Raw genomic sequence first — 15,820 nt, forward strand, 5'->3', positions numbered from 1 at the left:
TTTTTCCACATGTTTAATTACGTTAATCTGATAAACATTTCAGTTCTATATTTTTGCATAGATGTTGGTTGTAAGTATATTTATCACTAACTAAAAGAAAGGGTTTGTGACTGTTTCTTTTTTTTTTTTTTTTTATTTTTTTTTTTAAAGATTTATTCATTTATATATAAGTACATTGTAGCTGTCTTCAGACACACCAGAAGAGGGCATCAGATCCCATTACAGATGGTTGTGAGCCACCATGTGGTTGCTGGGAATTGAACTCAGGACCTCTGAAAGAGCAGTCGGTGCTCTTAACCACTGAGCCATCTCTCCAGCCCTGTGACTGTTTCTTATGTCAAAGTCATAAAATGTCAATTTTATAAGCTTAATACATAAAGCATGTCTTTGTGATTTTACTTCCAACATGACTTTAAACTTTGTTCAAGTTTAAAAGTAAGGACCTCTTAAAAAAAAACAAAACAAAAACAAAAACAAAAAACGGAATACTGTGACAGAAAACCTTTGCCATACAGAAAACTCATCAAAGGGATGGATTGTACGAGTAAATGGATTGGTTGAACTTGAAATGATCAGAGAAGTTTGGGATGAGGGGTTTTTTGTTTTTTGTTTTTTTCTTGTTTTTTCTCCCCTTCTAATTCCTGGGGTTAGACAGCCAGGTGGGACAGCTGCTCTGTGTGCTTCTTGTGGCTTCCGGTCAGCTACCTGAGGCACATCTACGTCACCTGTACTGAGGTGACACCTAAATTAAAGCTCATTTGGAATCCTCAAGTCTCGTTTCATCTGTTAATTTTGACCAGATCTGTCAGTAAGTCAAGTATAATGTAGTCTAGCCTGGTGCTCTCCTGGAAAAAAAATTCCACAAGAGGTTTTTTTAAAGAAAGATTTGTTGCTAATGCTGTCATTATACAAGTGAGTTTGGAGAAAGGCCATTTTATAATTTAGATGATCACCTCTTAGATCTGTTGATTAAGAAGTGTCCAACCAGATTTCACCTTTCCTATTTCTCTCAGGTTACAGAAGTAAGTACTAATGATAGGGGGCACTCCCCTTGCAAGATTGAGAGCTAGTTGTTGACTTTGTCATGCATTTGATGCTCCTTGTAACTGACTTCTTAGGTATCTCTAGATTTTAATAAATACTATTTTTTTTTTGCTACATGATTTCTTGTCAATTTTTTGTTTTGTTGCTTTTAGACATAAAGGGTGGATTTGCTTTAGATTTTTGTTCTCTAACTACTGCTAGACAAAATTGATGAATTCCATACTGCTTCTTTCTTGCTAATTTAGTGTCTAATCTTTGAAGGGCTTATTTGCCTCATATTATTTACAGTTTATTTGTGAGCCTCTCCCCTTTACTTACTGTTTTTACTTATCTGTTTGTTGTTCTAGCCATCCTGGGATCTCCAGCTAGTGGAATTCAAAACACAATTGGTTCTGTTGGTGCAGGGCAACAGAATGCCACTTCTTTAAGTAACCCAAATCCCATAGACCCCAGTTCCATGCAGCGGGCCTATGCTGCTCTAGGACTCCCCTACATGAACCAGCCTCAGACGCAGCTGCAGCCTCAGGTTCCTGGCCAGCAACCAGCACAACCTCCAGCCCACCAGCAGATGAGGACTCTGAATGCTCTAGGTAAGTGAAGGGGCACACACGAACCAACTTCCTCTAAGTATATTGAAAAGATGATGGTGCTTACTGAAACCCACAGCTGTTTCCAGTTTGTTCTGAATTCAGATCCATTGCTTCGTATCTACAGCCTTCCAGAGAAAACTTGAGGTGTAAATTTACAGAGAAGATAGTACATGGTTGTAAAAAGAATGTTTTCAAGTAAGGTAGTGATTTTTATTTAATAAGGACTTGGTAGGGTCCTGCCATGTCTTTGATTCTGATCCTCTCATTTTTGGAAGTGATCATTTAGAATCATACTGGTTAGACACTCAGCAGTTACTATTACCGGCATCTGGGTAAATCAGTACTTCCTCTGGTCTCTGTAGCCCATCTTTTGCCAGCTTTAAACATTTGTTAATAATCACAATTTTTGTCACTTCCTACTGTAGTTCCTTAACATTTTTCATCTCAGGCTTTCACAGGGTGAGCAGTGCTATCAGTGAAGTTGTGACTGGTAGCACTAGCTTTGTAGATTCAAAAGTGAGTCATTAAAAATTGACCAGTTAGGGTTGGGGATTTAGCTCAGTGGTTGAGCGCTTGCCTAGGAAGCACAAGGCCCTGGGTTCGGTCCCCAGCTCCGAAAAAAAGAACCAAAAAAAAAAAAAAAAAAAAATTGACCAGTTAAGATTAGGGGCGTGGGGGTTGGGGATTTAGCTCAGTGGTAGAGCGCTTGCCTAGCAAGCACAAGGTCCTGGGTTTGGTCCCCAGCTCCGGAAAAAAAGAAAAAAGAAAAAAAAAAAGATTAGGGACGTGGATCAGTGGTAGAGCATTTGTTTAGTGTGCATGAAGCTCCAAGTTTGATATCCAGCAGTGCAGACAGAAATAAAAAGAGGCAGAGATGGTCCAATTAAAATCATCCCTGTATTACTTTCTAGAAAAAGATGTAAATTATTATTAATAATGTCACAAATCTACTCCCCTCCTGTTTGGTATAGCTTTAGAATTATATTAATCTCTGAGTTTGCATTTTTTAAAAAATACTTATTTTTCTCCTAAACTTAACTTTTATAAGTTTACTCTTTGGCATGTAAGAACAGTCCAACACACAGGTATGTGCCAGGAAGGTCAGTGTAGTTGTTCGACACTAGTGAAACAGAAAAGCTGAAGATATCAGATGAGCAGAGCTTGTTTTCTCAGTAGCCTGAGTACTGTTAGGACACTGTGCAGCCTCCAGGGCACATTCCCTTCAGGCTGTAGAGTAAGAGTGGGCAGGAGCTGACGGTGAAACTTGTTTATATTAGTCATCACTAATAAAAAGTACAGCTTCCAGAGCCTCTGCCCGCCCCACTGTATTCTGCTATTCTTTATACACGTTGTTTATATGCTCACTTTTTTTAATCTATTATGAGAACTTGAGTTGTTTATAGTGTAAGCTTGATTTCATTTTTCTTTGTCTTTAAAGGAAACAACCCAATGAGTATTCCAGCAGGAGGAATAACAACAGATCAGCAGCCGCCAAACTTGATTTCAGAATCAGCTCTTCCAACTTCTTTGGGGGCTACCAAGTAAGACCAAAGTTTTAGGTAACTCCTCTCTGAAGCCTGGTCCTCTGAAGGAGAAACAAGCCCTCTTGACAGTGGAGCTATCTCTTCAGCCCCTCCTTTTAAAATGATAAATGTAAAACAGTCAATGAAACAGTTTGAATTTTGGTGGATATACATTACTTGATTCCTTTAAACTTTTCAAGTAACATATGGTTGAAAAAGGTAGAGTACATTTGATTCACTTGAGTAGCTGGTTGAAGTACTCTTTATTTCCTCTTTAGTCCGCTGATGAATGATGGCTCCAACTCTGGTAGCATTGGAAGCCTCAGCACGATACCCACAGCAGCACCTCCTTCCAGCACTGGTGTTCGAAAAGGCTGGCATGAACATGTGACTCAGGACCTGCGGAGCCATCTAGTGCATAAACTGTATGTAACCCTCATGAAGCACATTCACATTTTGTGGCTGAGGGCATTGTTGAATCTCTGTGGGTCTGTAGATGTTTGATTTTGTTTTTTATCTGCATGTTGAACCTCAGTTTATAGCTCAGAGCTATACAGGGTCCATGCTTGCTTCAGAAAGCCATCCCCACTGCTAAGAGATGTAGGAATGCTGACCTTCTTAGACTCTGGTCCCCATTGTGTAGTGGATCAGAGAGCATAGAGACGTGACCTGTAGCCCAACCTTTTTGCTTTCAAGCTCAACCATGTTTAATGACTTGAAACTTGTTATAGAGCTCCCTAAAACTGGGGAAATTTTGATCTGGTAAGTACAGATGTTATAACAGTTTTTTTATGTACAGAAAGTTAATGTCTCCATGCTATCTGTCCTGAGTTGAAATGAAGTTAATCAACTATAGATTCTTCTTACTTTGTTTTTATAATGCATAGTTTCAAAATAGCAATTTGGAATTATACTATTTTTTTTTAATGGCTTAGCACATACATGTGTTTGGTATGTAGATATTGGGTATGTAGATGCAAGGTTAGTATTGTTTCCCATGTTCATGAACAGTAAGATTTGGGCCCCCTACAGGTAGCTGGCCATTCCTGGTTTTATTGTTTAGTTCTCTTGTGACCAGCTTGAGAGCAGGTTGATAGAATACATTGTCCTTTCAGCGTTCAAGCCATCTTCCCGACTCCTGACCCGGCAGCTCTGAAGGATCGCCGCATGGAGAACCTGGTTGCCTATGCTAAGAAAGTGGAGGGAGACATGTATGAGTCTGCTAATAGCAGGGTATGTTGCTAAACAGCTGTTGGACCTATACTATACATGGGAAAGGGTATTGTCTAGTTAGTTATCCAGCATGAGGAGAATCTGTGTAGACTAGGAGACTCCTAACTTGAGTACCCTGAACAGAGACATGTCCAATAAGAGTGAGGTTCCTGGATGCCTCTCTTGTCAAGCACAAGTCCTATAGTATAGCAGTACAGACAGTCTGTGAAAGCAGCATGTGTCCTTGACATCTTTTTTCACAGAGCGTTTTCTTTAGGATTCCTGTATTATTGTTAGTGTCAGCGACTGCCAAAGGAAAAGTTCAGTTGTGCAAAAGAACCTTCAGGTTGTTATGTCCAGTAAAGTCACTAGTTCAAAAAAGTGAGAATTAAAGGGCATGCTGATGTATCACTGGGAATCAGTGGGGCAGGGGGAATGGGTTGGTTTCTCAGATGTGACACACCTCTTTGTCAGTGCACTTAAACAATGCTCAGTGGTATACAGTACCTGCTTACTACACCATGGCCCTGAGTTTGGCTCTCAGCAGCAAAATGTGAATAAGTGAGTTCATTAGTCAGAACATACAAAATAAATTACTGGTTCTCAGATTTTTCAGTACCTTAATATTAAATATTATTGTCTTTTAGGATGAATACTATCATTTATTAGCAGAGAAAATCTATAAAATACAAAAAGAACTAGAAGAAAAACGAAGGTCACGTTTACATAAGCAAGGCATCCTGGGTAACCAGCCAGCATTACCAGCTCCTGGGGCTCAGCCCCCTGTGATCCCACCAACCCAGTCTGTGAGACCTCCAAGTAAGGACTGCATTTCTCTCTTTCAGACCTTAGCCTGTTTGCTTAGTGTTCTTTTAGTCTTTGGGGTATCTTTCTATGAATATGGGGTTATGTTCTCCAAAAACCTGCACTTTGAAAGTTCTTTGTATGCCAGTGGCCTTTGGGGACATTGGCCTTATAGGAAGGCAGCTTTTGTGTTTGTTTCTTTGTTTGTTTTTTGGTGTCCCCCTGCCAAGTTTTACAAGACAGGATCCTGTCTTGTAATCCTCACCCAAGACAGGATTATTACTCTGTGTCACCCTGGCTGTTCTGGAATTCACTCTATAGATCAGGCTAACTTCAAAGTCAGAGATCTTCTGCCCCTTCCCTTCCCCTCTCCCCCTTGCTCCCTTCCCCCCAAATACTGGGATTAAAGGTATCACTACTGCCCAGCATGGGGGAGATCTCTTAAAAGGGTATGCTGGCAAGTGCTTTTTGAACGTGTGTGTGTGTGTGTGTGTGTGTGTGTGTGTGTGTGTGTGTCTGTGTATTTATTTTTAATTAATTACATTTTCCCTCCTTATAGATGGGCCCCTGTCTTTGCCAGTGAATCGTGTGCAGGTTTCTCAAGGTATTTATTTATCATTGGCCATATTTTAGCTAACATTCAGCAGCATCAAATGTGTCTTCCCCCACCACCCCCTCACCCTGCTCCCCTTTTCCCTTTTGTGTTCTTTCTGTTCCTCTTTCTGATGAGATTGTAATCCACCAAATAATGTTAGTCTCTTGTGTTTAAAAGTTTGGAAATTATAGGAGAGTTTTCTAAAGAGGTCAGAAATAGGATTTTGTATTGACACACAAACCCACCGCCAAAACAGCAGTGAGATTAAAATAAACATATTCTAGGAAGGAAAAGAGTTTTCTCGAATACTCAGCTGGGGAGTCTGTGAGCCAGTCTGCGGCAGGCATTGGGGTGAGAGTGGGGAGACTGAGAAGATACACTGCTGCTCCAACCCGTCAAAACGGAAGCTGGTGAGCAGGTCTCAACTGCAGGAGGCTGTGTGCAGAGCTCGGTGCCTTCCTGGAGTAGTGATAGCTGTCTAACCAGAGAAGGCTCAACTCAAGATTCTCTGGTTATTTGAGCTCCAGGGCTTTTCCGCTCTTGACATACTAAGACCTGAACAGCAGGGTATTTCTAGCAGGTGAAATAAAATGGGAGCATTGCCCAAATGGTAAAGGAAGTTGTTGCAGTCTACAGGTGAGTTTGAGAGAGAACGGTACATGATTTAAAGTTGTGACAGTGTTACTGCTTACTGAGACAGCCCTGGATAAGTTGGCCAAGAACTTGTTTGAATGGATTGCATTTGAGGAGGGGTGAAGTTAATGGTTTAAAACTGAGCCATAGGGGCTGGGGATTTAGCTCAGTGGTAGAGCGCTTACCTAGGAAGCACAAGGCCCTGGGTTCGGTCCCCAGCTCTGAAAAAAAGAACCAAAAAAACAAACAAACAAAAAAAAACTGAGCCATAGCAGTGTGGTGAATATTGTTGGGGACAAGGGCATTGCTAACTTGGGGTCTGACAAGGTGACTAGTAAGCTGCAGGTGACAGATGTTTTCTGGGTCATACTTACCAACATTTTTGCTGAGAATATCAGTACCTGTGAATGTGGATTACTTTTCATGTTATTTTTTAGTATCTGCACAAAATCGGTACGGAGGGGAGACGTTTACATTCATTGTACACTCCCTAGAAAGTCTTGTAGGAATTTGGCCATTTGCAGGTGGTGGTTTTGGATAGTTGCTGAAAGTGTAAGAAGTTCCTTTTTGGTCATAGCAACGGTAAGGCAAGCTTCTCAGACACTTCAAGGATTCTGTTAGATTGTAGTGTTGGGCAGAATATCATCCTGAACTGAGATTTTATTTAGAACCCACAACTTGCATAGTTTCTATACAAAGTTCATAAGAACTAGCCCCTGCGATCTGAAGATACTTCTTAGCTAAGCCTTTGGCATTGGTGTGGTATTTCTGCAAACTATTAAGTCTAAGGGTAGCCCTTAGGCACTATTTACTAAAGATACTTGTAAAATTGAGAAGGTGTTTTGAGTTCTTAGCACAGATTCTAACTGTAGTATCACCTTAGCCAAGGAGCTTGGAAGCCTGGAACAATATGAGCCAGTTGCTGCTAGGGTCTTTAGGGTGTGCTCAGATAGATGGGGCAGGCTTAGTGCTGTACAAAGCTTCCTTGTCTGTATGTTGCTTCTGTGTTCTATGCACATTAGTTCTAGTTAGTTCTAACCTACAGTAGTGTTCTCATCCTACTCTATCTCCCCCAGCCCTCCCACCTACTGCTCCTGTCAAATATGGAATGGCTACTGTACTCTGCTCTGCTTCCCTTGTGGGTTCCTCTCTATTGTCTACTAACCATAAGTTCTGTCTTAAGAGTTTATTTGATGAGTTCGTTTCTTTTCTTGTGAATGCTTTTGTTAATGAAATATTATAACCCTTTATAGGAATGAATTCATTTAACCCAATGTCCCTGGGGAACGTCCAGTTGCCACAGGCACCCATGGGACCTCGCGCAGCCTCCCCCATGAACCACTCTGTCCAGATGAACAGCATGGCCTCAGTTCCGGGTGTAAGTGCTTCTCCTCTCAGTCTTGCTCAGTAGAATGTTCTCTGAGGAGGGAATCTTCCATTGTTAACCTTTGAATTTTAGGGTACTTACTCATTTGAATTTGAGCTTTGTTTTATTTCCTTCATTATTCTTAAAACAAAAAAGCAAACAAAACTGTTGGTATAATGAGGACTATTTGAATGCTAATTATTTTTTTATTAGAATAATAATTCTGTAGGTATTTGCTGTGGAGTGGACAGGTAGCCAATGACTTATATTGTTAGTGTCTGTTCACTTCATCCTACCCTCCTGAAATAGTCTTCAACTAATTAAAGGCATGGTTGAGTTCACAATCACAGCATGCTATTGGTTGCCGTTCTGAGGACAGTTCAGCATTGGCTTCCTCGAGGCTGCTTGAGGAGTTGTAGAAAGTACCTAGGGACTGGGCAGTCCTTGGCAAGTGGTGGTCTTTAAAACCAAAGTATACTTTATTTGTAAGGCTTTGGATCTCCATAGCACTGCGTTATCTCTTGAAGACTCCAGCCTAACACTTCTGATTCTTGTCTTATAGATGGCCATTTCTCCTTCCCGGATGCCTCAGCCTCCCAATATGATGGGCACCCATGCCAACAACATTATGGCCCAGGCACCTACTCAGAACCAGTTTCTGCCACAGAACCAGTTTCCATCATCCAGTGGGGCAATGAGTGTGAACAGTGTAGGCATGGGGCAGCCCGCAACCCAGGCAGGTGTTTCACAGGTACATTCAGTGTGGGAGCCTGGTCAGCTAGTATTTACGTAGCCTCAGCCTCTGTTGACATGTTCCTGTCTTATTTTATGGGAACTAGAATTCTAGAGTATATATCTCCATTTCCCATTTTGCTCCGTAATTTTTAATTCTCAATCCTTCTAGGTGAACTTCACACAAAAGTAAAATGGGTTGTGGTTGTGGGGTTTTTGGTTGGTTGGTTGGTCTTTTGTTTTTGTTTGTTCATTTGTTTTATTTTCTTTATATTTTTTATCTTTGGATTTTGGTTGCTGTTTGTGTGTTTTAGAAATCTAAGATTAACGGCATCCTGAGAAGTACTAGAACTTGAAGGGTGGATCCTCTTTTAGTGACTTGGTTTCTTGGATTTCAGTGTGTGTGTGTGTGTGTGTGTGTGTGTGTGTGTGTGTGTGCGCGCGCGCGCGCGTCTGTCTGTCTGTCTGTCTCTCTGACTATGTGTGTTGGGGGTCAAGGCTAGCAGACTCATTGGAGTAGCACTCTTCTCCTGAGCATGCCTCAGTTATTTAGTTACAGCCGACTTTCCCACCCATTTTACTGCTTTCTCCCACTTTGGTTAACTGTAGTATATCAAATGTCAGCTGCATACAAAGTAGGCTAAATCTTTTCTCAAAATAAAAAAAAATTGTGTCCTTTTAAGAATTTAGCTAATGCTGAATGAGTTGTTGAATATGTTAGGCTTGCTCAGTAATGATTAATTTTCTCTATCTCATTTCTTCAGAACAGAGATCAGGAAACCAACTTTCTTCTCTTTCCAGAGTCTCTCCATGTTACGTAGCCCAGGCTACACTCTTTGTATCTTAGCCATATGCCACAATGACCAGCAGTAAACCTTTTCTGTTCAACAGCTGGTTCTCAGGGCCATAGTCCTAGTCTTAACTGTTTAACTCTGCTCTCAAAGTGTATAAGTAGTTACACACACCATGTAACTTGTAATCTGGTTGTTGTTGTCATCCTGTAGAACTGGACCAAAGTCCCTAGGCCAAACTTGTCTCTGGAATGGTAATTTTGATTCTCTCTCTCTCTCTCTCTCTCTCTCTCTCTCTTTTTTTTTTTTTTTTAAGTCAGGGGTCTCCCCAGTGTTCTAGTATCTCAACTTATTTTAAAAAAAAAAAAAAAAAAAAAAAAGCCCTTTTTCTGTTGTCTAAGTAGATGTTACAAAACATGAAGTCGGTAAACTAAGTAAATGTGTCTAAGCCATGAATATTGTAATCAGATATTGACGTTATACAAATCAGAGTATAGAAGCATTTTAGTGCTTATTATTACATGGTGTGGTGCATGCTATAAATGGTTAGTCTGAAGTTTTGCAAATGTACTATCCTCATGAAACTACCAGAACTAATTAAGAAACTAGAATTACATTTTTCTAATTTTTTTTTCCGTAAGTCCCTTATGGTTTCAATTGGGTAAAGTAAGTTTTACATATTCTTATTATTTCTTTTAGGGCCAGGTGCCTGGAGGTACACTTCCTAACCCTCTGAACATGCTGGCGCCCCAGACCAGCCAGCTTCCTTGCCCACCAGTGACACAGTCACCTTTGCACCCGACTCCACCTCCTGCTTCCACAGCTGCTGGCATGCCCTCTCTCCAGCATCCGACACCACCAGGGATGACCCCTCCCCAGCCAGCAGCTCCCACTCAGCCATCCACTCCTGTGTCATCTGGGCAGACTCCTACCCCAACTCCTGGCTCAGTGCCCAGTGCTGCCCAAACACAGAGCACCCCAACAGTGCAGGCAGCAGCACAGGCTCAGGTGACCCCACAGCCTCAGACTCCAGTGCAGCCACCATCTGTGGCCACTCCTCAGTCATCACAGCAGCAACCAACGCCTGTGCATACTCAGCCTCCTGGCACACCGGTGAGCCTCTTCGTCATTATCAAGCCAAACTCATACAGGGCACCTTACCATAAGAATGATGTGTCGAGCACTCGTGCACAAGCAGGCATATCTAGCTAGAAAAGTAAGATGCCATCTTTTAAAAAAAGGACTATTCTGTCTGTTGGGATGCTATAGCAAATTGCTCTGGTGCCAAAAAGTGAGAGAGAGAGAGAGAGAGAGAGAGTGTGTGTGTGTGTGTGTGTGTGTGTGTGTGTGTGTGTGTGTGTCTGAAATTGCAGTAAACTGAATTGTTCCTCTATTGTCCCTAAAGGTATGGCTTATAGTTTGCCTTGGTTAAAGTGGTTTATAGAAATCAATAGTCCTCGGTATGTCACACATTGAACTGTATGCACTACCATTATTTTACCTGTTTTCTGTTCTAGAGTAATTACCGTCCAGGTTTGACTGCTTTTGTGCTTTTGTGGGTTTAGTAGACATGCTATGCTCCAAACTATAAAGGTCTTGGCTAATCAACCTTGTTTGAGAATACATGCCTTTTTTTATTCATAATGAAACAACAGATCCCCTCCTCCCGGGTTTGTATTAATTCTTAGATATTTAAGCTATTTGTAGAATGACAAAATTAATCATGCAACAGTTGGAAAGATGACATTACTGTTGGTTTCTCCATAAGGGCGTGTGCTTACTCTTACCTCTTACCAGAGCTTTATCTTTCTTTATTAGTTTCTGTAGTGCTTCATAGGGTAAAGCCTATAATGGAGTGGGGTGTTTGCTTACTCCACTGCCATCACTGTCCTGTGAGACATGCTTCATATAGGCCATTAGTCCCCAACCTCCCTGTAAATACTTAAGGGTTTGCCTTTCTCCATAAGTAGGAATGTTAGTGAAGAAAATAATGGTAAAATAATCCAGTCAGAAAGCAGAGAGACTATAACTTAGAAAAGTACTTCTGCCCTTTAGTGGTCATACTAAGTACTTAGGTTGTAAGGAGAAATACTAAACAGAAGACTGAGCTTGGAGGTACAAGAGTTGGAGGAACATTTGTGTTATCTGCTTTACAGAGGTGAATGATTTTGATTTCTTTGCAGCTTTCTCAGGCAGCAGCCAGCATTGATAATAGAGTCCCTACTCCCTCCTCTGTGACCAGTGCTGAAACCAGTTCCCAGCAGCCAGGACCTGATGTGCCCATGCTGGAAATGAAGACAGAGGTGCAGACAGATGATGCTGAACCTGATCCTGCTGAATCCAAGGGGGAACCCCGCTCTGAGGTAGATGCTCCCTCCCTCAGCCTTAGTGCATGGCTGTGTGTGGCAGCTTTACCGTATGTCCTCAGGACCTAGGATGGTGTTTGCATATTCATTTTATATTTTTTCTTTTTTTTTCTTTCCGGGGCTGGGGACCGAACCCAGGACCTTGTGCTTCCTAGGCAAGCACTCTACCACTGAGCCAAATCCCCAACCCCTGCATATTCATTTTAAATGTTCCAGTTTTCCACAAATCTTTCTGTCAGTGTTCTCCATTCAGTTTTAGTTCTGCAGACGAGGTAGTAGATTGGTTTACTGACTTAGAGCAGAAGTTGAAAATCCTCAGTAGGCCAAGAGCCAAACCTAGCCTGGGAATGTGTTTCTGTTTGGTCTGTTCAGTATTTTAAAAATCAGGAAGTTGTAAATAGAACTTTAGATAATCTAATTTTTCTCGAAAGATGAGCAGCTCTGTCACTAGTACCCTTATACTCCTGTATGGCAGCCAGTGTCATACCTGATGTGAGTGCATGTGATAGTGACATGGGCTTCCCATTTAGTCCAAGTCTCATGCTAACATTCTTTGTCTCAGAGCATAGGGCCTTGATCCTTATTTTGATTTTCCAAGGCACTCTTAGTCTCAAACTAGATGTATCAATATTTTATTGAACATGTAAATATACTTTTATATTGAAAGGAACTTTAATTAGAATTATGATTGTACCAGTGCTGTATAAAGTAACTAAGTAGACATCAGATACTTTGTTCCTTTTCCTAGTGGGGAACAAAAAAGAACTAGGGAATGTTCCAGATACTTCTGACTAAGGGAGCACTCAGCAAGCCTGTGTGAGGCAGAAAACTTAGAGTAAAGCTGAACTGGGTTACAAGAGTCCAAAAGTCACCTGTCTTCTATGGCTCTGTCTTTAAGATGATGGAAGAGGATTTACAAGGTTCTTCCCAAGTAAAAGAAGAAACAGATACAACAGAGCAGAAGTCAGAACCAATGGAAGTAGAAGAAAAGAAACCCGAAGTAAAAGTGGAAGCTAAAGAGGAAGAAGAGAACAGTGCTAACGGCACAGCCTCACAGTCAACATCCCCTTCCCAGCCACGCAAAAAAAGTAGGTCACATTTTCTGTATAGACCATGCTGTGCTTCCATACCAAAGATTGAAAGCTGAGACAGGAAAATAATTACAAATTCTGTTTCATGTTCCTTGTCTTTCATATTCTAAGCTTTACCTCTGAGAATGGAGACAGCAGAACTGGAGAGATTGCTGGGCAAACATGAGGGCCTAAGTTTGAGCATTCATGTAAAAGGCTGTGTGTGTCAGTACACAGGCATCTCTAACCCCAGCACTGTAGGAGGCTGAGACAGGAAGCTATGGCCTGCTTGCCACCAGTCTAACTCCGGATTCAGTAAGAGTCTTCCTAATGGAATAAGGCAGGATACCAGTTGTGCACTAGCACCCATGAATGCATGCAAGGTACACTTGCACACACTCAAGTACCACAGACAGTCTTGATCCTGCTGAATCCAAGGGGAAACCTTGGTCTGGGGAAGATGCTCCCACACATACAGAGAGAGGGAAAATTGACAAACCGTCTAGGGAACAGCCTTGAGTTATATTCTGAGGTGAGATGTCGCTGACTAGGGAGGCAGAGTTGAAATGCTTCTGGATCTTTGAGCAGGCTAAGCAGTGTAGGTTCTGCAGAGCCAGGAAAAAGAGTTGGTGAAGGATTCAGGAAGGAAATGAGCAAAGAATCACTGTCAGTAGTGTGTATGGAGGCCAGAAAGGAGCTGTGACTCGGCATGAGGTGGAATGTGAAGCTACAGGTGTATGCAGTTAGCTCAGGAAAGGCAGGGATTGCGTGTATTCCAGTTAAGATGTGTCCACAGCAGAAGTCAGGAGGGCGCTGGAAGAGCATCAAGTGACCTTTGCTTACCAGGACTTTGGAAGTTGAGCACTACGGGTGACAGACACATTTTGGAGAGAGCAGAGGATGTTGGTAGCTGAGGCAGTAAAGCCCCACAGCAAGGAAAGGCACTTCCTTCCTTCCCAGTTGATGGGGCCACAGAGTGTTTGAATATGTGGATGATCTTGTCCTTATCTCATAGGCTAATGAGAAGGAGCAATGGGATGATCTTATCCTTTCAAGAAGTAAACCTGAGAAAATATTTAATTCATTTAAATTAATAAGTCTGTCAGTGGTACCATTTATCCCACCCCCACCTGGAGAATAGAATCAGTGCTCTACCTAGCCTCATTTGTTCAAAAAATTGTCTTTTCCAAGCAAAAATTGTCCCAAAATGTGACTTTATTTTGTAATCTTTCAATGCTTCAAAGAGAGTTAGGCAACTGAATTAGACTCTTACCTAAGAACTGCTCTACATTCTGCTATGTGATAATATTGTTTGAACTGTGAGGACCATTCATCTTCATTCCAATAACTTATTAGTGAAGAGAAGAGTGATACATGACTCTTTGGGGTAACTGGGCCTAGGCACTGTCTTGGAAGATGCTTCAAGAGACAGTGAGCAGAGGCTCTTGAGGGTGAGTTGAAGTCATCCTTTGTGACTTGCAGAAGGCTAGGTCATTGAGGTGTGAACATTTTCCAAGTACTGACATACTGGATGCTGTACTATCAACCCCCTGCTCCTCCAAAGATCCACATTTTCTAGTATCAATATCAGTTCCATAAAACATCTTTAAAAGTTTTGAGAAATATCAAGCTCATGTGGCAGATAAAAGTTTTCAAAAACTTTTTTTTTTTTAGATTTTACCCTTGCCAACAAATACTGACATCTGTCCTTAAAGTAACAGCTCATTTAGTTGTTTTTTTGGGTTTTTGTTTGTTTTTTGAAGAAAACTTTCCCACAGACTAGAATTGAGTAACAGTTTTGTATCTGTCACTCTCCTTAAGATTTCTGTCTTTGGAGAGAAGAGCAGTTCCTGCTCTCAGCCACAGTGCTGGCTGACGTTGCTGTTGGTTCCCAAAACTGCTTCTCTACAGCATGGTTCCCTGTTCCAGGACAGCAGTTGGAGGCACACGTGGGAAGTGAAGATTCACTGAGAGCATCGAGAGTGTGCTCAGCTGACTGCCATTCTTTTTTTCTTGAGTAGAGTGGCCACAAAGACTGAAAGAACCTCCCAGTCATCTGTCTCCTCGGTGGCACTGTTAGCACAGTGGATCTCTGCACTAGTGGGTAGTTTAATCTCAGAGACCCCTAGCAAGAGGCTTTGCACAGTGCCAGAACAGTTTACAATTATAGACTGTTGTTGACTATCTGCCATGTGGTTCTTAATCACTTAAGTTGTAACAGGGATGATTGGTAAACTGAATTATTTAGTTTATGTAAAATTGTGTTGTGGACCCCTCAGTGCCACGTATTTCTGGTTACTACCACATTGAGCAGCATGAGGCTTACGACCCACACGCTTTGAAAACTGCAGTTTACCATTCATACTGAATTAAGGTTTTGATGCTAGCAAAGTGGAATGACACATTCTGTGTCACACCAGCTAATTAGCTACAGAGAACTAGGTTCTAATACAACTACTGACTTCTCTGTGAGCCCTTATGTATGGAGTCTTATTACAGAGTGTGGTAAAGATAGGAATTTGAAAATACTTAGCATAGGCTTTAAATAGTTGTTTAATTAGTGAATAAACACAATAAGACACATGTAGTCACTTCAGTTCTCACTGGGGAGAGGAATGAGAGTGGGCAGATGTGTGTCTGACTGTGTCTGTCCACAGTGTCAGGCTTGGTAACAAATGCTTTACCTGTTGCTTCATCTCATTAGCCTATGAGCAGACTTCGATGAGACAAGGTCTCACTGTGTAGTACTAGATACCTGGAATTTACTTTGTAGACCAGGCTAGCCTAAATTTATAGAGATCTATTTATCTCTGCTTTCTAGGATTTAAGGCATGTGCTTGCCACACCCAGCATGAGCAGACTCTTTAAGATAAGGTCCCTCTGGCTGGTCAAGCTGCTCTGCTGCTTCTACTGCTCAAAGACTGGACATAGAGCATGTCCTGCTACACCCCACCTGTCAGCAGGCCTTTTCTGTGAAAGGCCTGGGTCGTATTTCATACTTCAAACCTCACAAGGTCTCTGTTAAAACTAATCCCCTCAAAGGCAGTAGCAAACAATACGCAAATGAGTGAAGATGGTTGTGTACCAATAAAAG

At 41.6% G+C, this 15,820-nt stretch overlaps 1 protein-coding gene across 4 annotated transcripts in view; it reads left to right on the forward strand.

Moving 5' to 3' along the window:
- Positions 1–15,820, forward strand: part of Crebbp (CREB binding lysine acetyltransferase) — a 127,204-nt gene that overhangs the window by 83,531 nt on the left and 27,853 nt on the right. For all 4 annotated transcript variants that reach the window (XM_087573832.1, XM_087573833.1, XM_087573834.1 and 1 more), the window contains 11 exon segments: positions 1,392–1,634; positions 3,073–3,175; positions 3,436–3,582; positions 4,273–4,390; positions 5,017–5,188; positions 5,733–5,777; positions 7,655–7,779; positions 8,330–8,518; positions 9,990–10,403; positions 11,474–11,653; positions 12,555–12,744. In XM_087573832.1, coding sequence (XP_087429958.1) covers positions 1,392–1,634; positions 3,073–3,175; positions 3,436–3,582; positions 4,273–4,390; positions 5,017–5,188; positions 5,733–5,777; positions 7,655–7,779; positions 8,330–8,518; positions 9,990–10,403; positions 11,474–11,653; positions 12,555–12,744 — 1,926 coding nt within the window.

Source organism: Rattus norvegicus, chromosome 10 (genome assembly GCF_021556685.1).
Source record: "Rattus norvegicus strain SHRSP/BbbUtx chromosome 10, alternate assembly SHRSP_T2T, whole genome shotgun sequence".
Lineage (NCBI taxonomy): Eukaryota > Metazoa > Chordata > Mammalia > Rodentia > Muridae > Rattus > Rattus norvegicus.